This window comes from Heloderma suspectum, chromosome 15 (genome assembly GCF_057233095.1).
Source record: "Heloderma suspectum isolate Gila_16-S chromosome 15, 16-S_ref, whole genome shotgun sequence".
In the NCBI taxonomy this organism is placed as follows: domain Eukaryota; kingdom Metazoa; phylum Chordata; class Lepidosauria; order Squamata; family Helodermatidae; genus Heloderma; species Heloderma suspectum.
Genome location: NC_139472.1, coordinates 7,572,869 through 7,599,614, shown reverse-complemented (window position 1 = coordinate 7,599,614; position 26,746 = coordinate 7,572,869). Strand labels below are relative to the sequence as shown.

Here is a 26,746-nt window from a genome sequence, read left to right as displayed (position 1 = left end):
AATAATGTAATAATATAAAATATAATATAAAAATAACTGCTAATGATACAATAAAATACATTAACTGCTCATAATGTAATAATGTGAAATATATACGATAACTGCTAATGATACAATAAAATAGTACGATAGCCGCCAACGACGCCCGAGGGCCACGCGGCGCGCCCCCGCCCGCCCGCGCGAGGTGGCCTCGTCCCGCACTCGGCGCCCCTCTCCCGTCTCCCAGTTGGTCGCTCCCTCGCTCCTCGCTCCCCCCCTCGCCCGGCAACCGGTGCGGGAGGAGCGGCGAGCGGCCCAGCCGCCATCTTAGTTCGCGGCCAGCCGAGGGTGCCGCGCCGGGGCGCAGGAGACGCGGCGGGCTGGGCGCTGCAGGGCAGGGCAGGGCAGGGCGGAGCGCAGCGCAGCGCAGCGCAGCGCAGCGCCGGGCGGCGACTTCTCCTCCCCGCCCCCCCCAGCCCAGCCCCGCCCCGCCCCCTCGCCCGCGCGCCCCACCGCAGCCCATCGCCGTTAAGCGCCGCCGCTCTCCGCGCCGCCCGGGCGGGAGGGGGGTGCCAGCGCCCCCGCCCGTTTCCGGGGGTGGGCCGGGGGCGAGGCGGAAGCAGCGCCTGCCCGGCTCGCAGAGATGCCGCTCCCGCCGCTGGCCCCCTCCTGCCTCCTGGCCGCGCTGCTCTGCGCGGGGGTCCGCGCGGCCCGAGGTGAGCCTGGGCGCGGGGAGGGAGCGGGGGTCGCCCGGGGGGGCACTTGCCCCCTCGGGGTGGGTGGACGGACGGGGCGCCTGGGGCGCGCCGCGTATGTCCTTGACGCACCCGCCGCCCGGTCGCCGGGGCACCATCTTTGCCGTCGCGCGTGGGGTGATTTGATTTCGCATCCTTCATCCGGGTTTGCGATGTGATGATTTGCGATATGGTGATTAACTGGAATTTGCGACGTGCTTTGCAGTATGGGGATTTATTGGGATTTGCGGTATGCTTTGCAGCATGAAGATGTACTAGGATTTGCAGTAGGGTTTGCAATGTGATTTGCAATACGTTTGTTTATTAGAATTTACGCTATGATGAGGCATAATACTACAGTGTTGCATTTAATTATGCTATTTATCACTGTTATAGTATGATTTCAGATGTGTGTCCATGCGCGTACTTATAGGTATGTTTTAGGCTGCGATGGTATAACCGCTTATCTGAGACGAAGTCCAGCTGACCTCAGTGGGACTGCTTTCTGAGTTGGCATGTATGGGATTGCATATTTATACATATGCACACACGTATGCATTTACGTTATTATAAACATAACATATATTGTATTACTGTGTACAATATATCACACTATAAATAGATGAAGTATTACTGCTTGCAGTATATCACGCTATACATGCAGTGAGTATGTTGTGATATATCACTATGTGTAATTGCATTGTAATAATAAATAAATGTAGTTATACATATTTATACTGTATGATGTATCACTGAATGGAATATACTCTGTATGTGTGTAATGTGCACATACATACAATAAATAGCATAATATCTCATTAGTATTGCATCCCTTATATTATAAGGCTGCTGCATTGCTTGTTAATGTAATACAGCCTCAGTATATTACAGTTCGTCATATCAATAATACATATATTGCAGTATAAATATGTTAATCTTGCATCGCTGTTTTGGTAATGTGATGTTATGATATATATTAATACCATAGTATATCAGCAATATTGGTGTTTAATATTTTATAATGCAGTATTTTTATCCTTGAAATATGGCAGCATAATGCATCACAGATGATATGTTTATTGAATAAGGACGTTGTGATACTGTGTGGCTAAATAACAGTGTCATCCTATAGTAGTTTGGCAGGAATATAGTACATATATCCCTTATTGTGTTATACACGAAGGATATTGAGAATATTGTATTGCTATTTAATCGTATACTCAATATTGTGTTCAAGGGTAATTTTTCTTGCCACTTCCCCTATTCACTGCTAAGCTTGTATGGGGAGGGGGATGTAATTCCTTCACTACTTCACTCCATCTTTCCCACACCATAACAACACCACAGTCTCTCCCTCTTCTCTCTAAGCAGAACACCTTCTCTTTTTTTCAGTCACTTGGGTTTCTTCTTTTGTTGTATTATGAAGCGTGCAGCAGACACCATTCCATGAGCAGTAGCTGCCTATGCGAGGTGTAGGATTCCTTTTCCGATATTCATCCGTTTCTCTTTTTTCTCTCTCTCCCAGTGGACACTAGCACGCCTGCTTACCCCCCAACACTATTTTTCCCCCTGCCCCCTTTATGGACATCTCTGCATATATCTCAGGGCACAGACTTCTGTCCTCCCTATGGGCCAGAGGAGCTGTTCCCAGAACTTTTCTACCCCTCTTCTTCTGCGGTTGGGTGCTTGTTTTTTCTCTCCTCCAATTTTGCCTCCAAATTAACACTCCTGATCAGTATAGGCCTTTTCAGGCTCTGCTTAAAAGCTGTCCCCGGCCTCCAAAGCGCTGCAAGAGGTTCATACTCCTCTCCAAATTGGCTTTTTCTCTCACCTCAGTATTTCAAGGGGACACCGCCCCCCCCAGCAGCTAACCCCTTTGCTCTCCTCTGTCTCTCCCTTTTCCTTGTCGAGGACCAACCTGCCAGCCACAGACCCTCTGTCCGTATGCTCGAAAAACTGTTCCCCTGCCCCACGGTGTGAGGGGGTCTTCACAGCCCTCTCTTCTCCCCCCTTCCAATGTTTCCCACTCTCCTGTCAGGAAACTGTGTTCCCTTAGACAATAAACAGTCTCTGAGAGACACAGAGCTGGCATTCTCCATGTGTCCTGTCATGGGGATTGTTCCTCCCCATATAACTGGTTCTGGAGCTGTTGGAACCCTTCATACAAGGGCACCTTTTTCCCTGAGAAGTTGGGTGCCTCAGAAAATCCCTCGCCATATCCTCTGGCTCTTGAGGGAATGAATCCCCTTTCTCGTGGCCCTTGCTAGAATACAGCCCTTCCTGCATGTCCCCCCTCGGGAAAGCCGGGTTAACCATCCTCACTTTGCGGGGTTTTAAATGTAATCACAGCTACCCCATCTAATCCATGTCTGGGCTTAAATCTGTCTTTTCTATGCTCCTCCAGGGATGCCTCTTTCATTCTCCGCATGCCATGTGCCTTGTGTCCCTCCCTGGGTGCCTAAACATTAAGCTCCTTTCCCCCTATAGGGATTTAACTCACCATAATCACTCCCCCCCCCCTTCAGTTGCCTTCTTGTGTCTGGATCAGGGTGTAATCTGGGAGGTAGCCGTGTCCTTGGGGAGGGTGGTGTTTCTTACCCGTTCAAGTATATAGAGGTGGTGCTGTGTGGAGTGGATGGACAACGCATGGGTGTCCTTTCTAGAAGGTGACCCCAAGTAGGATGGCGGGGCGAGGCTTTTGGATGCAGTCCCCGTCCCTGAGCAAGTGATGCTGCAGGGAACCGAATATGATGTTTACATGGCACTTGTATTGAACTCTCCACTCCCCTCTCCGTCCTCTTCGTGTGTGTTTTGATTTGGTACAGCCCACTCCGGTCTTTTTCATCGACAAGGAGAAAATTCCCCTGCGCTACCTGGCCATGTTGCTGGGCACGGAGACCTGATTGAGCTCTTCTTGGCCAGGCCAGCTGATGCCTACGATTGAGTGTGTGTTTTTTTCCTCTGGGAGTGGAAGGCTGGCTGGGCACTGCCCAGCTTTGGCTCATAATCTGGGTTAGCAGGGAGGAATGGAATTTGTGGGGTATAATGGGGCTGCTTTTTTGTGTCTGGGGCGGAGGGAGTCTGCAGCAGCAGCAATGCATAATGGCATTCTCTCTCTCCTTGTTTTTGTTACGTAAATCCTTCCTCCCCCCACCCCAATTATTTCAAATTCTCACTAGGCTCCTATTTCTGTTGTCTCTTTGATGATGAGAGAGTGACTAGTCCAGAGGAAATGTTAAACATGCGATGAGACTAATAGTCCATCTTCTATTGCATGGTATAAATACTGCCTGTCTTCAAGTGCTTGAGAGCTCTGTGTGTGTGTGAGTGTGTTGAGAGTATGATTCCCTCCCCTCAGCTCCCTAACAGTGATGGTATTTTAGCTGATGGAATTGCTTTTTGATCGTCAGCTGTGAATAGACACAGGAAATTGGACACTTCATTGAGTCCCTGGGAACCTTAACCCTGACAGTTTCACCGAGAATGTTTTCTGGTGGTCTTAAAGCACCTTTTTAGCCATTTCACCTTTTGAAACTCTGAACGTTTTTGGAGATTGCTCAGCCTTGAGATGAGAAGAGTATGCATTGCAGATTGCATCCAGGGTTGCAAATGTTTCTTTCAACAAATGTGGAACTCCCCTGCCCCCCCTCGGAAAACAACAGCCTTGTAAAATAGCTTAATTGCTCTGCTAGTGTGCTGTTTAAAAGGGATTTGTTAACTTAAAACTGATTGATTTTTGAGGTGGCACAGGTGACATTAGGGTATTCATATTAGGGTGTAGTTTTACTTTTCCATCATCTGCAGAAATGTTTAACTTTCACCCTAATGGAAAATATTCCTAAATTTCATGGTAACAATTTCCATGTTTGTTTGTTGCAGCAAGAACACTTAACGAGTCTGACAAATTTACACTGGCATAAGCTTTCCATGTGATGAAATAGACCAGCCTTCCCCAACCTGGTGTCTTCCAGATGTTTGGGACATCGACTGCCATCAGCCCCAGCCAGCATGGCCAGTGGTCAGGAATGCTGGGAGTTGTAGTCCAAAATATTGGGAAGGTGCCAGGTTGGAGAGGGCTGAAATAGATGGTAGCCCACGACAGCTTTATGACATAATAGTTGTTCTTTAAGATGCCACAAGACTCTTCCTTATCTTAAATTTCATGTTCCCCATATCTGAGTAGATGCAGCACGGTTGTGTCCGCTGTCTATTTCCCCAGCCAAAACTTATTCCAAGGGTACTGCTTCTGCCTGTGACTCTCATACATGTATCATTATGTCTTTATCTTTTGCAAAGGTGCATTAGAACGATGTCCTCCATTAAAAGTTATGGATGTAACAAAGATGAAGACACATTCCAGAAAAGTAGTTACGTTAAGGTGTGCCAGTCGGAGGACAAAAAGTGCTGAGATAAATTAGAAATGATCTTTGCTCTTTAATGCCAGAAGAATACTCTGATGCCATATGTATATGATCACTCATGTTCTGTTAATTGGAAATAATCAATAGCCAGTGGCTATTTACTAGCCTGGCTATTCCCAATTAACAGACTAGTTAATTGGGAATAACTTCTTGTTGTTGTTCAGTCGTTCAGTCGTGTCCGACTCTTCGTGACCCCATGGACCATAGCACGCCAGGCCTTCCTGTCCTTGGGAATAACTAGTGACTAGTTATTTGGGAGACAAGTGACAGTTTCCTACTGGAAACCAAGTAAATTTCAGCTTTTGTAAGTTGATTACCCCCAGCACCACCGCTCTTATCCCATGTTTATTATGCCATAATATAAGTATTTGTAGAAGGCAGGCTAATAAGGATTTCTTGTGGACTAGTAACCTTTGTGGATTAATTTGTAAGACTGAAATATAGGCTGCTCCCTTGTTCCATCCTTACAATAATGTGATGACTAAGAATCGTTGGACACAAGTATGCATTTAAAATAGAAAAATCCATCCTTTCCACAATTCTTTAAGTGGCTTGATTGTGGAAACCAAATCAAGTTGAGGGATTTGTTGAGGGGGAAACCAGTCTAGGCTTGGTTGTCTTTGGTGAGCAAGGATTGCTTCCAGGGGACCAGACAAGGAAGCCTTTAATAAAAAGAGTTTCTTCAGGTGGTCATTGTGCCACAGTTGACTAGCATAGATATATGTGGGCAAGTGAACCTAGGAACTTGTATTGATTTTGTTGCTTGACACATAGCTCTTCTGCAGGCACATACCCTGAGATGATACATTGTCATTCATCTGATTTCCCCCTCCCCTGCTTTATTTGGTGTAATATCTGAAGAATTGATTCATATGCTAAGTGTTTTGGTAGCAAACAAGTTCTTTTAGTTCACTATTAAAATGTAAATATATTTTTTCCTATAGCTGATGACAAAGTTGCAGAATTTTCTACCCTGGTTTTTACTGAGGGCTATGTCCATTTGGCAGTTGTGGTATTTATTGCTAACCCGGAAGTGCTGAAACAGCACTACCACAACAAAGAGATCCACGGCTGTGTCGGATTTTCTGTCTCAACCATTTCCGGTCCACTATTTAGCAGAGTTTGGATTAATGCTGTCCATGTACAGATTCTCAGGTCCGATGACGTGCTGAATTGGTGCCTGAGGCAGCCCTAATACTTTAGATGTGGGGGTTTGGAGGTTTGCTCAGCTTATTTAAAGCCAAAGAGGCACCTTCATGTTCCTGTAGCTACTCAGGCCTTTGCGTCATTGGTGTATTTGTTGCTCTGTTCAGGAATGCTGTGGAGAATTGCTGATTTAAGACTGGAACGTTGGAGGTGCATTATGTGTTTAAATCCTAGGAATTAGCTAGATAGAACTAGTGAATAGTTTATGGCTTTCAATCCTACAGGTCTGGGTTTTTGTTTTACACTATACACCACGCCTTCCCAAGAGCTTCCATTTTGGGGGCTCAGCAGTACTCTCTCAGTTTGGTGCATTGCTGAAGAAGGTTGTGAAACCTTGACTGCTGGATCTAAATTACCGGCAGGACTTGTATGCTTTTAAATGCACAGTGCTAGTTTCTTTGTGGAGATAAAAGCAGTTCTTCTCAGGTTCGCTTCTTTTGTTTCTGCTCCTTCAATTTTTAGCACAGCGGGAACGCTGCAGGAGAATGCTTTTGTTTTGGCCTGGGAAACTTTCTTTAAAACACACTTTAAAGGGGGACATCTGGAGTATCTCTCTTAATCCACACAGAACAGAGATAATTTATTGGAAAGCTGTTGCACAACTCTACCCTCATGAAGCTTACAATAAAACCTTTTTATAGAGACTTGCGCAGATGAAAGTTTTGCTCGCATATGCCTGTGGTAGTCTCTTGTGATGTAAGAAGAAGAAGAAATGAACATTTGTAAAGCGTCAGTGCCTGCTTATCTGGTGGGGATTCTTACTTGCTACAGGTGAATAGGTCCTGGGCAGCTTCCATGTTTTTGTGATGAGCTTCATTTAACTAGGTCTTAGCTTAATTGTTCAGGTTTCTCTTTAAACATTCTGCATTTGGGAAGGCAATTAGATATACTATTTGAAGTGCATTTGTTGGAGGTTTGTTGATAAACACCTGGGGGGAGAATGGCTTTTTCACTAGCAGTACTAAACTTTAAAAAAGAGGGTGGTATGTTGAATTATAAGTGATAAATGAAAGATGACGCTGAAGTTGATCAGCAGTGATTTACAGATTGGGTAGGGTGTTTGAGCTGTTGCCAGTTCAACACGGAGTGCCATTTCGTACTTTCTAGGTCTAGACTATAAAAGATTGGGGCCATAAAACCAGTTGAGTAGCCATACCAAGGAAGGTGTCGTAGACTTTAAGCAGTTTATGAGGTTTCCGGTGGTGACACCTATCGAAAACCAAACCACAAACAACTTTCTTATCATGACTACCCTGCATGTCTGAGGATTTTGTTTCCTTCACATCTCAACTTTCTTCAACTTTCTTTTAAACGTGCCCTGAGATGTAGCTAACTGACCAGTTTGCACTGTCTACAAAATGCTGGCCGTCCCATAAAGCTGACAGGAGGTGGAGTTCAGGAAGGTTTGTCCATGCAAAGATGGGGAGGTTTGGGTATATTGGGATTAACGAGATAAGGCAATGCTTCTACCTGACTGGTGAAATTGGATGAGATGCTTAGAAGGGTATTGCAACAAAAGAAAATAGTGATGGATATACTTGCGCAGTATATGTATGTGTGTCTGTATGTATGTATATTTGGCTGGGTGTATATTTCATATATACTTGCCCAGACCCTAAGATCATTTTCCGAGGACCTTGTCTAGGTTCCCCCTCTAAATGAGGTGAGGTGGGTTGCTACTAAGGAGAGGGCCTTTTCAGTGGTGGCATCCGAGTTGCAAAATTCCCTTCTGCAGAGAGGTTCACCTGGCACCTCTGCTGTGGTCTCAGCACAAGGTAAAGCCCTTTTTATTTTCCCTGGCATTTTAGTCTTTCAGTTTTAAAAAATGTGTTAATGTATTTATAGATCTTTGCACTATTGCTGGCTTTTATCTAGGTTTTTATTTTGGTTTGATTCTGTTTTTAACGTAAGGTTTTTCTATTATGTTTTACTATGTTATTGTATTTTACGGTTTTAAGTTTTGTATTGTGAACTGCCCAGAGAGCTTTGGCTAATGGGCGGTATAGAAATGGGATAAAATAATATATGTAGATACTGCTATCCTTTTGTAGTGTGAGTGTAGCTACTCATGTCCTTATTCTTAGACCCAAGTGTTGTAGCAGAAGGAGAAGTCTTTTAGAGAGCAAGCCTGTGGCCCCTACACAGAGTCTGGGGGGCCATAGGATAGTTCGGATTCCTGGATCCGAGGTCAGAGACGGTGCTCTGACCTTGGACCCAGGAGTCTGAGCTCCCCTCCCAGCCGATTTGGAGAGAACCGCGCCAGCTGCCTCTCCAAGGTCTCAAAGGAAACCTTGGAGAGGAGGGAAAGAGGCCTGGTTGTTTGGGCGAGGAGGGGATTGGGGAGGCTGGCTTACAAAGAATCCTCCAGCCACCCCAACTGCCTTCCCTCCTGCTCTGCAGAGCCCCAGCTAGACAGGTAAAAGCGCTCGTCTAGCACAAATGCAGAGTGGGAGAAGTGTGGAGATCACCTCCGTGCTCCTCCTCGCTCCATATAGGATCCCCATCAGCCTCCAAGTTTGGAGGCTGATGGGAATCGTGTTAGGATTGCTCCCTGGGCAGTGGCCTTATTCAGTGTGCATGCAGTCAGCGACTGAATGTACATCCTTGCACCCATAAAGCTGGGGCAACGTTGTACTGGCAGGTACTGGCAGCTTTAAGAAGGCTTGGAGCCATTTTAAGCTGGGAGGGCAGGATCAAGTGGCCCTGCTTGCATTAGGTGCTCTGGCTAAAACTGCATCTAAAATAAAGGATAAGTTGTAAGTTAAGGGAGAAAGCAAGATTGGAAGGCAAGCTGTAATAAGACAGTGAGGATGGGGTATATAGCCCACTTTTCAGCCAAAGCAGCTTCCAATTAAAAGCCATCTCAAGAGTTAGAATAGGGATCCATAGGGGTATGGAGAGCAGCCTCTTCTGGTAGCTGATCATCCAGTTTGGGGCAGTGGCTGAGGGACTGGGGAGAGACCCAGGTTCAAATCCCCAAGCAGTGAAGCTCACTAGGTGACCTTGGGCGTGTCACACCTCACTGGCTGGTTGTGAGAACAAAATGGGAGGGGGAAGAAGAGCCCTGTATGCCTCTCTGAGCTCCTTAGGGGAGAGGGGGATGCAAATGTAAATTAAATAATGTTTAGTTGTCAGGCAATTTGCTCCAGAGGGAGGGGGACGGATGGAGCTGCAGATGTATTTGAGGGGTGGGCTGGCTCAACTCATAGAAGCAGGCCTTCCTTTGATCTGTGAAGCAAAGAGTTAACTGGGGGGGCGGGATCCAAGAATGGTTGATCCTCAAAGGGGGCCTTGCTGGAGGACGAAGGCTTTGAGGTGGCATTTTGACAGATCCAGTTCCTGGTGTCGGAAGGCATCTAAAAGCCTGAGAAGGGCATCTTCAGTTGCAGAATTATCTCTTGCATATTGACGCATCAACAGCCAGGAATGAAATAACATACCTCAGTTGCCAGTAAAAACCAGAGTTCTGATCCACTTGACCCTTGGAAACCATCCAGTATCCAACCTAATCGATAAGGGTTTACCTCTCCAGTGGAGCTGCATTAACTTTATTTTTTTAAAGTAATGCCTCATGCCCTTTTCAATGTGCTAAGAACATTTTGGATGATGTGATCTCTTTCCCCACCCGCACCTCCAAAGATGTCATTAAATCTTAATTACGGAACATATCTGCAGGGCATGAGACTTTTTTTCTTGCTTTAATCTCCCAGCCCTATTTTAGTAACAAAAGCTGCAGTATTTCAGCTGGCGCATCATATTAAGAATGTATTTATTATCCCTTCTGTGAGGAAACCTGTGCTGGCTACTGTAGTTGGTTACTCTAACCTGCTTTGTGTCTGAGAAGATTGCAGCAGGGCAGGAAAAAAATCGGTGCCACACACAATGAATTGAAACGGTTCATCTTTAAAGTGGTGAAGCCTAGGTGCTCCATACCACAAAAAAGCAGTGTCCTCTCTTGATTTAAGACTGTGCAAGGGCGAGTAAAGATCTGTCCTTGCAGCACATCACAAAAGCACGTGATACTGCTGACCTTTGGGCACTGCTCTATGGCGACTGAACTTGCTTCCGTCGGATGTTTTCCAGAGTTTGAGCCAGTTCTGAAAATGCTCACTCAAAGATGCTTGCATGTTGTCTGGCTAGCGAAGGATGGGGATGGCTCTGGCAGCTGCTGCAAATCCTAGCTTTGTGTGTGTCTGTCTGTTTGAAACTGGGCTGGGAACATCAGAAGAGCCCTGCTGGATCAGGGCAAGGGTCCATCTAGTCCAGCATTGTGTTCACGCAGTGGCCAACTAGCTGCCCATGGGAAATCCCCAAGCAGGACATGAGTGCAACAGCACCCTCCTGCCCATGTTCCCCAGCAACTGGTGCACATAGGCATACTGTCTCTGATACTGAAGGTAGCATATAGCCGTCAGGGCTAGTAGCCATCAATAGCTATATCCTCCATGTATTTGTCCAATCCTCTGTTAGAGCCATCGCTATGTCTTGTGGAAGCAAATTCCATAGTTTAACTATGTGCTGTGTGAAAAAGTACTTTTATCTGTCCTGAATCTCCCACCAATCAACTTCATGGAATGACCCCATTGGGCTCTAGTATTATGAGAGGGAGAAAAATGTCTCCCTATTCACTTTCTCCACACCATGCATCATTTAGTACACCTCTTATCATGTCTCCCCTCGCTCCTCGTTTCCCCATGCTAAACAATCCCAGCTGTTGTAACCTTCCCTCATAGGGGAGATGCTCCAGCCTCTGGATCATTTTGGTTGCCCTCCACTGCACTTTGTCCAGCTCTACAATATCTGTTTTTAGGTGTGGTGACCAGAATTCTAAATAGTATTCCAAGTGTGGTCACACCATAGATTTGTATAAGGGCAATATGATCTTGGCAGTTTCATTTTCAGTTCCTTTCCTAATTGTGCCTAACCAGCAGCTGCCTACTGGGCTGACATTTTAATCAAGCTGTCCACCACAACCCCAAGATCTCTTTCTTGATCGGCCATCACTAGTTCAGATCCCATCAGCTTATACTTGAAGCTGGGATTTTCTGCCCCATCGAGACTGTGGTCTTCCAGATATTGTTGGAATGCAACTCTTATCAGCCCCAGACAGCATGGCCAGTAGTCAGGGATGCTGGGAGTTTTAGACAAAAGGCATTTGGAAGGCTACAGATTCCCCACCCCGGTTTAAAAGCCACTTTCTAGTCCTGTAGCAGCCTTTCCCCAAGCTGGCACCTTCCAGATATTTTGGACTACAACTCCCAGTGGCCCAGCCAGCATGGCTAATGGTCAGGAATGCTAGGGGGGTTGTAGTCCAAAACATCTGGAGGGCACCAGGTTGGGGAAGGCTGTCTTACAGCTTCTCCATCCTCTCATTATTTGTTACTTGGCTCTTCTGTTTGTAGAGTACCCAGACTGGCTTACCTCAAAAAGAAAATATGGTATAGGTGTTTTTTTTAAATCTCAAACTCAGATCAGTACAGATTTTAAACAACAGTAGGAACATAGGAAGCTGTGGTCCATCTAGCCCAGTCTTGTCGACACTGACTGGCAGCAGCGGCTCTCCAGGGTTTCAGGCAGGAGTTTTTCCAGCCCTACCTGGAGATGCCGGGGATCGAATCTGTGTGCAAGGCGGGGGCTCTGACACTGAGCCACGGCCCCTCCTGATAGCCTAAAACAGAGATGGGCAACGCGTGTCCCTTTAGACGTTTTGGCCTACAACTCCTGTGCCCCCTCACCAATTGGCTATGCTGGCTAAGGCTGATGGGAGTTGTAGGCCATAAACACCTGGAAGGCCACAAGTTGCCCACTCCTGGTCTAAAAACAGTCATCGAGGTAAAAATCCATTTCAAATAGCAGCAGAAATCACGCATTCAAAGCTTGTCGAAATACAAATGTTTTCATTTGGCAGGGGCATCTAGAGAAGCTCACACACACACACACACACACACACACACAGCAGGTATATCCATCACTGTTTCCTTTTGCTGCAGTACCCTTCTAAGCATCTCATCCAATTTCACCAGTCAGGTAGAAGCATTGCCTTATTTAGTTAACCCCAATATACCGATATCTCCCCATCTTTGCATGGACAAACCTTCCTGAACTCCACCTCCTGTCAGCTTTATGGGGCGGCCAGCATTTTGTAGACAATGCAAACTGGTCAGTTAGCTACATCTCAGGGCACGTCTGAAAGAAAGTTGAAGAAAGTTGAGGTGTGAAGGAAACGAAATCCTCAGACATTCAAATAGTCAAGATAAGAAAGTTGTTTGTGGTTTGGTTTTCGATAGGTGCCACCACCGGAAACCTCATAAATTGCTTAAAGTCTACGACGCCTTCCTTGGTATGGCTACTCAACTGGTTTTATGGTCTGTCTTTTATAATCTAGACCTAGAAAGCAGGAACTGGCACTCAGTGTTGAACTGGCAACAGCTGAGATGCCCTACCCAATCTGTGAGTCACTGCTGAGCAACTCCAAAAGTCTTTTCATTCGAGGACGCTATTTTCAGTGTAGCTATCATGTCTTGATTGGCAGACCACTTGATAAAGGTTCAAGTTAGAGGCCCCTACATCAAAGCAGTACATTAGAAGTGTGCTCATTTAGAAAATAGTGACACATGCAGGCACAGTATTTCCAGCACTGTTTGGAATACACAGCTTAGTAGAGAACTATCCCCCTACCCCCCCCTATCACACACACACACACACACACACACTTACTTCTTGGGTATCCAGCCCGGGGTGGAGCAGTGTGTAACTTGAGAACTTGTTCAGTATATTTTGAATACCTTGGTCCAAAATAATATCCTGGGTCCAGCCTATCTGCAAAAGGATCTCCTCTTGCATGAGCTGCCCCTAAACCTTGAAATCCATAGGAGAGGTCTTTCTGTGTCCCTCCCCACACCTTGTTTTGTTGAGAAATTAAGCTTTGTGTGAAGGCTTCTTTGGTTTTAGATGGAACACTTATCTGTGCCATTGCTTCTAATCGCTAGTTTCTTCTAGTGTGCTCACTGTTAAATACTTGTGTGGTTGCACCAGTGTTAGCTGTTTGTGGCACACTGCTAGTCAGAAAGGGAAAGAATAACCAGTAAACAAAACCTTTCTTTCCTAATCACCTGGTGGTGTTTCTTACTTATCCCAGGCGATCTTTATTCACCCCAGCTGAAAGGCTGGGGTGTCTTTAAAAGAAAGGTGATAAATAATTATTAAAATGAAATATACTCTTGCTTGGTCTGGTCATTGTCTTGCAGTACAGAAGTTGTTTTTAATACGTGTGTGTGTGTGTGTGTGTGTGTTTCCCTTCTAAATACTTATTTAAGAGTAAAGACAGGCTTTTCATCGGTCAGGTTTTGAAACTACTTTCAAAATTGTCATCTCCAAATGAACGTCAGTTTTAGGCTTTAGCCACTTGTGTGTCAAGGAACATTCTCTTCCATGGTTGGATTATATGTGTGCTAGGATGTAATGCTGTTGCATCTTATCATGGGATTTGCAACTGATTCAAGCAGGGTCTCTGGAAGGTAGTGCAGAATACTGTATTTCAAGAAAACTAACAGAACTTATCCTTACTTATGTGACAGAAGATTAACAGTGACTTAAGTGACTTGGTTAGTGTCTTTTCAGGCAGAGCCTGCGCTATTTCTGGGTTCTTGTTAGACATTTCAGCAACCTTTCCTATCTGTTGAAAGGTTGGGAATAGAAACAGGAAAATTCTCAAGCAGGTTTGCTGAATTTGCTTGCAAAAAATCAAACGGACAGGTCAGTACCCAGTGCTGCCTGTGAGCTAGTGGAGCGGCCGTAAGCACAATGGGAAGTGAGGGCTTGATCGTGCAACCCTGGAAACTAGTGCTTCCAGAATGGGACATGTCAGCAAAGCACACCGGGAAGTACTAGTTGGAGCTAGTTTCCAGGTTTGCTCTATCAAGCACCAGCTTCCCCTTGCACTAGCACTCATTCCCCCTAGAGCTACATGATTGACGCTAGCAGACTGCCAGTGCTGGATACTGCCCACGTTCCCCTAATCTGATTTTTCTTTCAGTGTACCCCAGTTACAGATACTGGGTAATTGGGGCTGGAGTAAGAGATAAAAACAAGGTAACTTGGAAACTTGATTACCTTGCTCCACCTTCAAGAATTAAGGACTTTCCCATGCAGACACACCTCTGAGCAGAGGGAGAGGTTGTCCTGCTTTGGCTGGGTAAGACTCTAAGCTAGGCAAATATCAGGCAAACATGGATTTCCCTGAGAGAAGTCAGAGATGTAGCCAAGGTCAAACGCACGGGGTATCAATCAAGTATAATCAAAGGTCCAAAAAGGCAGTGTCAGGCAGTAGTCCAAAAGTTGATAATACAGATGTCCAAACACAGGACAAGGTACAAGATCCAGGAGCTGCAGCAACGCCATAGTTTCCAGCATTAGGTAAGCTGAAACAGAAGGCTTATATAACCAGAGCCTCCTGAGTGCCACCCAGGGCTCAGCTGTCGTTCTGGAAAGAGTCCTACTCATGCAGAGTAGTTTCCTCTTGAGGAGTCCTCCTTTGTAATCGAGCACTCCTTCTCAGAGGATCCCTTCTGGCCTGCCTCTTGAGGCAATCATTTCTGGGGGCCAGGGGGTTGCTCTGCCTCTGCATCAAAGGCACAGTCCTCTGCTCTTGCAGGGATGGCCCTGCGGCCATCTCCCCCAAGGGTCCAGGCTTGTCTTATTGCCTGGGCTGTTCTGGCGTTCTCTTGCTCTCTGGAAGCTCTAGCTCCTCCTCTGAGGAGGATTCCTCCAGTCGGGGCATGACAGAGCTTGTCATAAGGCCTAGTGCTCTTCCGACCCTTCCTCCCCATCCCTAGCTGGTCCTTGGTGCATGTATGTGCTGCATTGGCCTGGCTGTTGCAGCATAGGGGGCATTGCCCCTGCATGCTTCCTTCCTTGCTTGCTTCAGCCATCTCTCTCCTCCTTGGTGTGTTGACTTGCAAGTTATTTGAACTTGGGCCTTCTGCTCTCTGAAGGGCTGGGTGTTGGGACCTGACTTCCCAAAGACGAAGACCAATTCACAGTAAAACCATTTATTGCCGTAATTCCAATAAATAGGTTTATGCCTTTACAGCCCCAATAGAGATCCACAGATAACAGTTCAGAACGTAAGAATTAAACCAGGTTCAGATCATGAGCACCAGAACAAAACCCCAAGCAGCCCTGGATCCAGCTGGCAAAATAAACCCCAGTAAGTTCAGAGAGTCCAAGAGAAAGTGGGGAAGCTTTGCAGGTTATCCAAGCATTGTTTCTCGCAAAGACTCCTGCTAAAGGCTCTGGCTTAAATACAGGGGAGTGGCCGCTAAAGACATTCAACATTCGATCTTGGCAGGGAAGCTTGCCTCTTAGGCGATTGCTGCATCTCTGCTCCACCCTCTTAAACTGATGACGCAGTAAAGGAGACACCCTTGAAACACCCTCTCCTGCAGAGACGACCTGCTGCTGCCATGTTCCCATGGAAGGCTTCCATAGTCAAGAAGCAAGGGCCTCTGTTAAGGTCAGGTTTCCCAGCTGTGTAGGCCGTATTAGCATCCTGCATCTCCCCCTTCCTGGCTCGCAAGCCAGTGGGAGGCTTGGTAGAATGAAGTTCTCAGGCTTCTGGCTTCCTACAGCTGGGCCTGATTCTGCAGGGTCCCCTTCTGACTCAGAATCAGAGTTGGAGGCTATAGCTCCCTGCGAGCTGGGGCAAGGCCTCACAGTTGGCAACTTCTGGCCCTCCAGATGTTTAGGCCTACAATGCCATGCCTCCTCGCCGTTGGCTATGGGAGTTGTAGGCCAAAACATAGGCCCCAAGTTGCCCACCCCTGGTTTGGTGCACCCGTGGATAGGCCAAAGGTCAACAGAAAAGGGGAAGGACTCCATTGGGCGCTTTCCACCGTAATTCTTCTTAAATGTATTGCTCAAAGTTGGATTTCGAACCTAAACTTGAAAATATTTGAAATTGAAACAAGCAATCAATTCCTGATTTCTATTCTATTTTAGAATCTTTGCGAAATTTCATTATGGCTCTGTTACACCTTAGCTTTGTCATCTTCTGGAATTGGAATCTGTTACCCATTCAGAAGTAAGGGTTCCTCTTATATTGGGCAATGGTTATTTCCCACCCTGAGCCCAACTAAATAACTCCGCCCTCCAAAAGTGAAGTTTTCCCTTGATAGATCCTTACATAGGAAGCTACAGTTGGCTAAAGTCCAAAATTCTGTATACTTATTTAAACGCTGGAATGTTATACTTAACCTACCCTGTATTAATATCTAGATTTCATTTTAACAGGCTTTCTGTTGAAAACATTGGAAGCTTAAACTTATTAATCCAATTTCAATAACAAAAAAAAATCTGGTTCTTTTTAATTCATTATCTGTCCTGAAAAGCACTTAATCATATTAAGCTCCCTAAAAAGATGAGTTATTAATCAAACTGGTAGGGCTAAGATAAGTATTTCTACATAATAGAGAATTGTTCTAGTGTTCTCCTGTAGGTAACGTCAGCTAGATAATTCGTTATGAGGGGGGGAGGTGCACCTCACCTGTCATCAATACATTTGTGTGTTAATGGCATAAAGAATATGAATTGTCTCGTACGTGAAAGATTTGACTCTTCTTGAGTGTTCAGCTGCTGTTGCCCGCTGTGGGTGGAAGTGGAAACAGCATTTTTACTTAGGTCTTCAAGGCTGCATTCCCATTAGGGATGTTGGAAGAATCTGTCCATGGGGTGGAGTTTGTTAAACTTTCAGCAGCTTGGCCCCCTGGACTTTGGCTTGGGCCATTTGGTGGATTTTCCTCCCCCCACCCCATAAATAGCAATTTGCACACATTGCAGCTTAAATTTGTGATTATGTGGTAGTGGAGCTGGCCAAGCAAGGCAGAGGAGTTAAGACAGAAAGACAATGACCTGGTTTGCCTGATCACTGCAGCCCAGCATGGCTTCTTGCAGCCACAATGGGCTGCTGTGCCCATGGGTGGCAAATTGACCATTTAAGCCCCAGCTATGGCTTGTCATGTCATCCAAACCTGGGCGGCAGGGGTTGTTTGAGGGTTAAACAAGTGTAAATAAGCCACGGTGGGCTCCAGTGATTGTGCAAACTAGCCTAGTAACTGGTTTCACACAACATGAGAACCACAGTAAGGGTTGTTGTTGTGAACCTAGACATGCTAACAAGCCATGGTTTGTTAACCACAAACAAACCATGAAGATCAATCATGGATTGATGGGTTGTGAACTGTGGTTTGTTCATGGTTAACAAGCCATGGTTTGTTGGCACAGCTGGGTTCATACAACACAACTACCCACGATTCAACAACAACCCAGGTTTCAGTGACAACCCACACTCAACCCATACTCAAGCTGTACTCTGGCTTGTCGTGTTACATGGACCAGGTCAATATAGCAGGGTGGATAAAAATCAATGATTTCTTTTTAATCGCATTAAAAAAATTAAAACTGATCTTAATTCCATTAAAAATGTAAATATTAATTTCTCTTAAATAGTAACTCAGTTAAAATGAATCTGGATATAAGCATGTTCCCTGTACAATTAATCTCTAAACTGAATCAGTGTCTCTACCAGGTACATTGAGTAAAAGAGGCTTTTCAATGGAAATGAAGAACCAGTCTGATCATTTCCCATGTATGAATATTTACACTCTCCCTACCAAACATAGACATTTCATTTTCACCTGATATCTGTCCAGTAACTATCAAACCTTGCTTGGACCAATCCATCATGGGCCTTTCATCTCTATTTACTACTTGGTTTTTGTGATGGTAAGACCAAGACAGAGCAGAAAGGAGCAACGCTGGACAGAAAAAGAAAAGGCAAAATTGTCCAGTTTGTACTCCCATACTTAGGCTGCAGTCTTGTAGCCATGTTTCTGGGAGCAAGCCCCGTTGAACTCAAGGACACTTATTTGTGAGTAGACATGTATAGGATTGCGTAGTTAACCTTAACTATCTTGCATGCTGATCATAAGAAAGACATTCCCTCTATAGGTAAAAAAGGAAAGCATGCAAAATATACACAGCAAGACAGAGAGACTCAAAGCCTGCTTGTAGGAATGAGACAGTGTAAATAATTCTTTATTTAGTTGTAGATTGACATGGTTTAAGATGCAATCCTATGTATGTTTAGACAGAAAAAGTCCTACAATTCCCAGCATGCCCTAGCCAGCCATGCTGGCTGGGGTATGCTGGGAGTTCATAGGACTTTTTTCTGTCTAAACATGCATAGGATTGCACCCTTAATGGTCAGATGCGCACCATTGTTCAGGAAATATATGAAAGCTTTAATGGGAAATCAGTAACCGACCCTTTTTCTTGTTGATTCAAATCATTGATTTAAATCAATCCATGCTGTACTGGAACGTTGTGGCTGGTTGTATATGGTCATGTGTTTGGTTCAGGGAGCTGAACACTGCTTTTAAGGCTGCAATCCTATGGGTAGAATCCAACTAAAGTCCTACTTAGAATTGACCCAATGAAATGAATGGGACATCAGTTAGTCATGACTAACTGAAGTCCCATTCATTTCAATGAGTCTGCTCTAAGTAGGGCTTTAGTTGGATTCTTCCCCCCGTCTACATACTTGGGAAGACATCCCATTAAACTGAGTGGGCTGTGCATCCTAGTACAATTGCGTAGGATTGAACCATCAAGTTCCTTTCTGAAAGCTGTGTCCACTTCCCCTTAGTTCTGAGCCTTCATCTGCTTACAAGTTGAGGAACTTTTTGATTCGTTAGTTTCACACTGCCAGCATAGTGGTGTGTGCAATAAAATTCATTTTTGTATGCTGGGGAAAAAGACGGTGTAGTCAAAACTCGGAAGATTATTCATGTTGAAGTAGCATTCGGTGTACGAGTTCTGCTGGATTGAGGCCTCCAGGAGAGCTTGGCCTCCTCAAATGGAAGGATCACATCCTAAAAATCGTTCTTTTATATAAATACATATTGAGAAAAAGATTGGAGCCTGCTATTCTTAATCTGGCTTTCTCCCCTCCCTTTCTTTTATAGTTAACAAGCACAAACCATGGATCGAAACCACTTACCATGGCATAGTTACAGAAAATGACAACACGGTACTGTTGGACCCCCCATTAATAGCACTGGATAAAGATGCACCTCTCCGTTTTGCAGGTATGGGGGTTTGTTGGTCTTTGTTTGCTAATGGTCCTGTTTTGGACAGCCTGGGAAATGTGGGATAGATAGAACTCCTGTAAGGTGGTTATGTGCACTTGATTGTGGGGTTGGGGGGGGGGGATTGGGTATTAATCAAACTGTGCCATCTCAATAGATCCACACCAAATTGGAAAGGGGTTTTATGTGGGGACTACAAAGGGGGCATCTTTGTAGCCAAGCATCTTCACTGGTGCTTTTCCAAGAAAGAGTGGGGAATACCTCAGATTTAATTAGCATAACACTGGTCTGTGCCTTGAATATTTTAGGCAGGGTGTTGAACCTCAGGCCCGTGAGCCAAATCCAGCACGCCTTGAGTCCCAGTCCAGCGTTCCAGGCTTCCTCAGAGGGCCATGGCCCTTTCTCCCAACCAGTGATTGTTCAGTGATTTCCTGGATTTTATGCAGTTTTACCCCCATTCTAAAAGGTCGAAATGCCTCTTCTAACTCATGGTTAACCGCAGTAAGAGCTTTAAGCTAAAATAGGTTGGTATCTTTTAGGGCCTGCCCCCTTTTTGCCTTAGGGCCCACCCACCGCTGGAATGCAGCACCCGAGAGCTTCTCCAAAATAGAATTCAGCCCTCGGGCTGAAAGAGGTTCGACACCCCTGCTTTAGGACAAGCCAGACTTCCCAAATGATTAGATTGCTGAGCGGTGTTTGACATGGAGAAATTCAGATTATTGCCCAGTAATGGAGAAGCCCCAGTGCACATGTGCGAAGTACAGCAGCCTGGTTAAGCAGTAGCACTTGTGAAAAGAATTTGGGCGTTATCTTTCATAAGAAGCTGGATTTGAGATGGCAAGGCTGTGCAGCACTGCATAAGGCCACTGGAGCACTAGATAGAATGGAATCAGGATTACATTAATTGAAATGGATGGTTTGAGAAGTAGCTGCAACTCTGCTCATTTGTAGCATGTACAGATTCCGGTGCCGTGTTTTGGGACGGGTGTGAAACTTAAATCAGAAGAGGTTCTGTGTGTAGTGAAAGCATTCCTGTGGCACTTTGAAGGCTGGAAGATTTATTATGGCATATGGTTGTGTGCACTAGAATCCACATGCTAAAAAGAGTAAGGCCCAGTTCGTATGTAACACCAACCCATGGGTTGTTTAAACCAGGAGCGAGGGAAGGAGTGCACTGACTCCCACTTTCATTTTGAATCAGCTTTCATTAATAACCCAGGAACGTCCGAACCCAGCACTCTGGGTTGTTCAGGGTTAAACAACTCAAGAGTTTAACTCCAAAATCATCCATGGTTTGTTGTTGGGTTAAACTCTGGGTTATTTAGCCCTACAGCAAACCAGAGTTCTAGGTTTGGACATTACATCAATCAACCCAGGAACAGGGCATTTCTGGCTTGTTGTTGAAAGCTGATTGAAAGCGGAAGTGATGAGCAGGCAGGAGGTAGCACACTCACTCCTGTGCTCACATCCCCACCAACCCATGGGTTAAACAACCTATAAATTGGCGTTACGTGTGAACCAGGTCTCTGGCTCTACTTGAAAGCTTATGGCGTAATATAATCTGTACCAAAGAACACTATAGTGTCTGGTTAAGCGGAAACAATAGACTGTGATTTCTAACATGCATGAGCCACAGGAAGATTTAACTGGCTTTCTTTTGCTGTGTCTGAACTTGGCACAGTTTCTCACCAAGCTAGGATCTGAACTCGGCATTAGTCTGTTGCAGTTAAAACAACGAACGCTGAAAGTGGATGGCTACTACCAGTGAGCTGAAAGGTCTAGAAGGTCATGACTTAGAACAGCCTTCCCCAGCCAAATGTGTGGGAAATGTGTGGGAAATGGCTGGCTTCCCCAGCCAAATGTGTAGGAAACAAATGCCTAGTCTTAGAATTCTTTAATTCTTAGTGTATGTCTTTTGCATCGAGCTCCAGATGATGAATCAGGGCTCTATTAACAACAGCAGAATAGATCCTATAAACCTAAAGTCTGCCCCCCCCCCCCCTTTTCATTAAGAATTGGTGGTCTTGGTATGAGGAAGCTTCATGTGTGTTTAATTCTCTTAGAAATGGCAAGTGTTTTCCTGTACCTTGTTGTGGCTTCTGGTGCACTAAAAAAAGATGGCTGTGTTGCAAGTGAATGTTCAGAGTAAAGTAGACCCCTGTTTTAGGCAGCATGTTTCTCTTGGCTTTCTAAATAATGATGCCTGAAGTAATTGCAGCCGTGAAATCTTCAGCATTCAGAAATTCCTGTACCTGCTGCATTAAGCTCATATGGTGCCATGGAATTTGGCCATGCTTTTACTGTTTCAAGATGAGAATGCAACCCCCCCCCCCTTTTGGAGTTAAACTGCAGCAGTAATGTAGTGTGTGAGCAGCATTGCTTATATTATAGCAAGGTTTAAATGCATTTTGTCAGGGGATTTTTCCAGTTGTCCTGCGTTATTGAAGCCAAAGTTGGCCATTCTGCACACTTCAAGTCTCCATTTTAAGAAAAGTGCTTGCATGCAGGATATGAAAATCCCTCTGGCAGCATCTCTAGGCCTTGTGGCTTATCCCTTTAAATTCAGACCTTCTGTCAGCCTCCCCCCACCCCCCCCAAGAGTAGCTTGTGTTCCAATGAGTGATTGCTGATGCCCACGTCTACTTGCGGCACTTTTCTTGTTTGTTTAGAGCACAGAACTGTGCTGCCATCCAGGCTATAGCTGGTGAATGCGTAATGGAGTACTCAGCTGGATGGGAGTTCAATTGATAGGCAAAGCGGGAACGGAATGGGCCCTGCTTGAGTCAGTGATCAGAGAGGGGCGTTGGCCTTGTCAGATCCAATTAACAGATAGAATTGGACAAATCCCTGTAAGTAGGTTTGCTGGCTAATTTGTAAATCAGTATAATGTTGGCCTTCCTTTAGAAGAGAGAACATTTGACATGACTCAAGCAAGAGCGTTGCGGGAGTCTGCCCAGTATAAAGGCCAAACAGAAGTGTAAATTAGCAGCTCTGTGGCTGCAAGTTAGGTTTTCCAGCTGTTATTTGTCTCTGTCCATATACAGATGGGGTTTGGAGCTCAGGAAGAACACCCAAAGGCCAAGATCCTCATTTGAAGACGAGGCAGCCTTTTCAGTCTGCCTCAGAGCCATGCCCGGGACAGGTGTAACACCCACCCATGGGTATCATGCCCTCTTCTGCCTCTCTGAGACCCCTAAGGGTAGCGTGAGACAGCAATATTCAAACACTGTGTCCAGGGTCCCTCACTTAGAAGATAAATAGCAGTTGAAAGACAGGTAAGAAGTTTGAACACTGCTTCCTTATAGGGGAGCATGGCTTCCCTCTGCTTTGCTTGCAGCAGCTTCCGGGTCCAACAGCATCTCCATTAAAAGGATCAAGTAGCAGGGAATGGAAAACCCAGAGACCCCAGAGAGACCTTGGTAATGGGACTAGAAGAGCTGATAGTCTGATCTGGTATAATGCAACTTCCTATGACTGGAGGAACACCGTGGAGGTGCAGAACTTAAGCATTGGGTGGAAGAGACATGCTGTGGGCACACTGCTTGTGGCCACACCACTTGAGACACATCTGCGAGGAATACCCTTGCCTACCGGCAGTTTTGTCAAAAGGGACGGCTGCTTTCATCAGAGAATATCATCTGTGGAGTGGAGAAGCATCATCTGTTCCAGCCTTGAGCCAGCATTTTCTGGACTGTATGTAAAAAGCAGTACCCAGGATTGCTGCATTATTATTTTTTTGTTGGCGTTAAAAAAAAGACATTTTGACTATGCCTCTCTAGCGGAAATGTTTCATATCCATTAGTTGTGGCCTGGAAATATGGAGCACATCTTAAACTGTGCCCACTGCATTCAGTTAGAATATGCAGAGCAGCAACAAAGCTCTCCTTTCTGTGAATTTTTTTTTTTAATGCACTTCTTTCGCATGGCACTCAGAAATGTTTGTTTGCGTGAAATTCCTGCCCTTTCAGTAGAACAGTGAGTGGCCAAGCAAGTCTGACACACACTTCAAAGCCCAATTAAAGAATGTGACATGCTTGGAATTTGTCAGGCCAAGTGCTCTCCCCCCCCCCCCCTCCATCGCTATGGAACAGGGCTGGAATGAGATGGCTGATGCTAGCAATTCAAAGAAGGATTTCTCCTTCAAATCCTCCAGGTCTTCTACTTCAAATCTTCACAAGCTGTTGCATCAAAGTACAGGATCAGCTATTGTGAAAACAGTTTGGCAGTCCATTTGGACATCATTCTTGGTTTCAAGCCAATAATGTCGGGTCCATTGTACCTGTTGCATCAAGGCTGAGCTTAAACCAGGTTTGTTCACCACTGCAGGTGACCAGGCAAACTGCCAGCAAGAATTGCCTCACGATCCGCTATTGTCAAATTTATTTCTTGAAAACATTTCTATCCCTATATCATGAAGATTGCAGGGTGGCGTACAGATAAAATCAATTTAAGCAGTTTAAAACAATAAATAATTTACATATCTAAAACATATTAAACTATTAAACTAATACCAGTTAAAATCTAAAGCAATAAAACAGTTAAAACAATGTGCTAGGGAATGCATTTAGCCCTCAAAGGCTTTGGTAAAAAGCCATGTTTTTACTTGGTGCTGAAACGAGACCAATGTCTGCACCAATCGGGCCTCCAAGGGGAGGACATTCCACAACCGGGGTGGCACAGCAGAGAAAGTTCTCTCCCACGTCCCACCATAGTGTATGTCTTGCACTGGTGGGACACAGAGGAGGGCCCCTCCAACAGATCTCAGTTCTTGGGCAGGCATATATAGGGAGAGGAGCTCCCTCAAATATCGAGGTCCCAAGCCGCTTAGGGCTTTAAATGTCAACACCAAAATCTTGAATTCCAACTGGAAGCGTATTGGCAGCCAGTGCAATTCCTTTAAAACTGGTGTTATATGGTTTTTATGAGGTGTTCCGGTCAGCAGTCTAGCTGCTGCATTTTGCACTAGCTGTAACTTCCGAGTCGTCTTCAAGCCAGCCCCACGTAAAGTGCATTGCAGTAGTCTAATCGGGAAGTTACCAGCCTGTGTACTACTGTGGCTAGGTTATCCCTGTCCATAGAAGGGCCGTAGCTGGCGTATCAGCCGAAGCTGGCCCCAAGTACTCCAGGCCACAGAGTCCACCTGGGGCTCCAGTGACAGGGATGGATCTAGGACTACTCCCAAGCTACGCACCCAGCGGGAGTGCAATCCTGTCCAGGACAGGTCGCTCACCCAATTCCCAGACTCGGGAACCACCAATCCACAGAGCTTCCATCTTGTCAGGATTTAGCTTCAGTTTATTGGCCCTCGTCCAGCCCATTATAGCTTCCAGACCCTGGTCCAACACCTTCACTGCCTCAGCCGACTCCGATGACAAGGAGAAATAGAGAAGGAGAAATGTCATCCGTGTACTGGTGATGCCCCACCCCAAAACTAATGACCTCTCCCAACAGCTTCATATAGATGTTGAACGGCATGGGGGAGACAATAGAACCCTGCAGCACCCCACAGTTTAATAGCCATGGGGTAGAACAGGAATCCCCCCCATACCACTCTCTGGAATCAGCCCTGCAGGTAGGAGTGGAACCACTGTAGCACGGTGCCCCCAGCTCCCATCCTGCAGAGCCAATCCAGTAAGACACCATGATCAATGGTGTCAAAAGCCACTGAGAAATCCAGGAAGATCCACAGGGTAACGCTCCCCCTGTCTTTCACCCAGAGTAGGTTGTCAGTCAGAGCAACTATGGCCGTTCCAGTGTCTGAAACGTGCCTGGCCTGAAACCAGACTGAAATGGGTCCAGATAATCAGTTTCCTCCAGGAACGTCTGAAGCTGCCCAGCCACCACACGCTCAAGCGCCTTGCCCCAAAAGGGGATATTGGCAATGGGGCGATAGTTCTCACACACCTCTGGGTCCAGCGAGGGCCCCTTCAGGAGAGGGTGCACTACCGCCTCTTTCAAGGCAGCAGGAACCACCCCCTGACAGAGCGAAGCATTCACCACTCCCTGGACCCACCCAGCCAATCCACCCCTGCTAGATCGTGTAAGCCAAGATGGGCAAGGGTCAAGCTTACCTGTGGTGGGCTTGACTGGGCCGGACTGATTCAAGCGTCTTGTCCACATCGTCAGGCTGCAATAACTGAAACGGATCCCAGGAAACACAACCAGACGGAGCACTGGACAACTCCCCAGACTCTGCAATAACTGTGGCGTCAAGTTCTGAGCGAATACGAGCGACTTTCTCCTTGAAGTGCCTAGCAAATTTATTGCAGCAAATGACTGAGGGTTCCGATCCCAGTTTCTCTGAGCCTGAGCAAGATCCCAAATTGGAAGTGCCATTATCCTAGGGTCTGAAGGCACATGATGCAGCAGCCTTCTGAAGCTAAGCAGATTCAGATCTGGTCATTGCCTGGATGGGGGACTTCTGGGGAACAACAACAGGGATGATTTAAAAAAACAGCTGTAAAAGCCCCTCCGCCCCAACAGCTGCATCAGTATATTGGATGAGCAGAAGTGAAGCAGTCCTGAGTAGTTCTTGGGGACGTTCTTTAAGCAAGGGAAGAATTTCCCTTGATAAAGATGCACATCACAAAATACATTGGGAACAATATATTGGTGCAGGCTCCTGGGAAAATGATTTATGCACCACCCTGAGCACACTGGAAGAAAGGCAAGAAAAATATGGAAGTGATAGACGTACTCATTGATAGGAAGGTTAGTAGTAGCAGGAAATTGCTGTGGGTTAGTAACTTGTGGACACCAAGGCTGGCTTCAGCAGAACTAAGGACCAGTTCCAAAGAGCTTCCCTCGGTTGGTCAAAGGACTCAAATCGGCCCAGTGGGGTTTGATATTTTAAATGTGAATGGCATTTAAAATGGCCTCTGTACCATATTGCCAGCTGCTTTTGAGATCTCCCCTCGGTTTCAGATGTTGGCTTGCCGTGCAGCATTGGGGGAGTGGGGGCAGTTTAGGAAACGTGGCCCCAAAGCGGGTCTTTGGAGTAGCACGACACTTGCGTGTGGATTTGGGAGGGGGATCTCGACCTGTGCTTGTCAGTGAAGAACCATTCTGGCCTACCATGATATCATGCTTGTTGCCAGTGTGGGAACAAAGGCGGGAAAGAGCTGTGTTTTCCATCTACAGGGACTCACAAGATGCACTGCTGATGGTGTAGAACTTAGAAGCCTGGGGTCACTGAATCCCATCCCTGTCCTAAGGCGGGACAAGCCACGCACCAGCCCCTGACGGATTAAGTGGTGTAAAA

The 26,746-nt window shown here is 45.9% G+C and overlaps 1 protein-coding gene across 5 annotated transcripts in view; it reads left to right on the top strand.

Annotated features, from left to right (window-relative positions):
- Positions 1–270: 270 nt before the first annotated feature.
- The window catches only part of CLSTN1 (calsyntenin 1), a 71,368-nt gene continuing 44,892 nt past the window's right edge, over positions 271–26,746 (top strand). For 2 of the 5 annotated variants that reach the window (XR_014786013.1, XM_084821779.1), the window contains exons 1-2: positions 274–695; positions 19,363–19,485. Coding sequence is in view for 4 of the 5 variants with exons in the window: in XM_084821779.1 (XP_084677905.1) it covers positions 623–695; positions 19,363–19,485 (196 nt within the window). In the remaining variant the exon portion in view is untranslated. Of the gene's footprint in view, positions 696–19,362; positions 19,486–26,746 lie in introns of all 5 variants that reach the window. The other 3 variants (XM_084821778.1, XM_084821777.1, XM_084821780.1) reach the window with 2 other exon arrangements.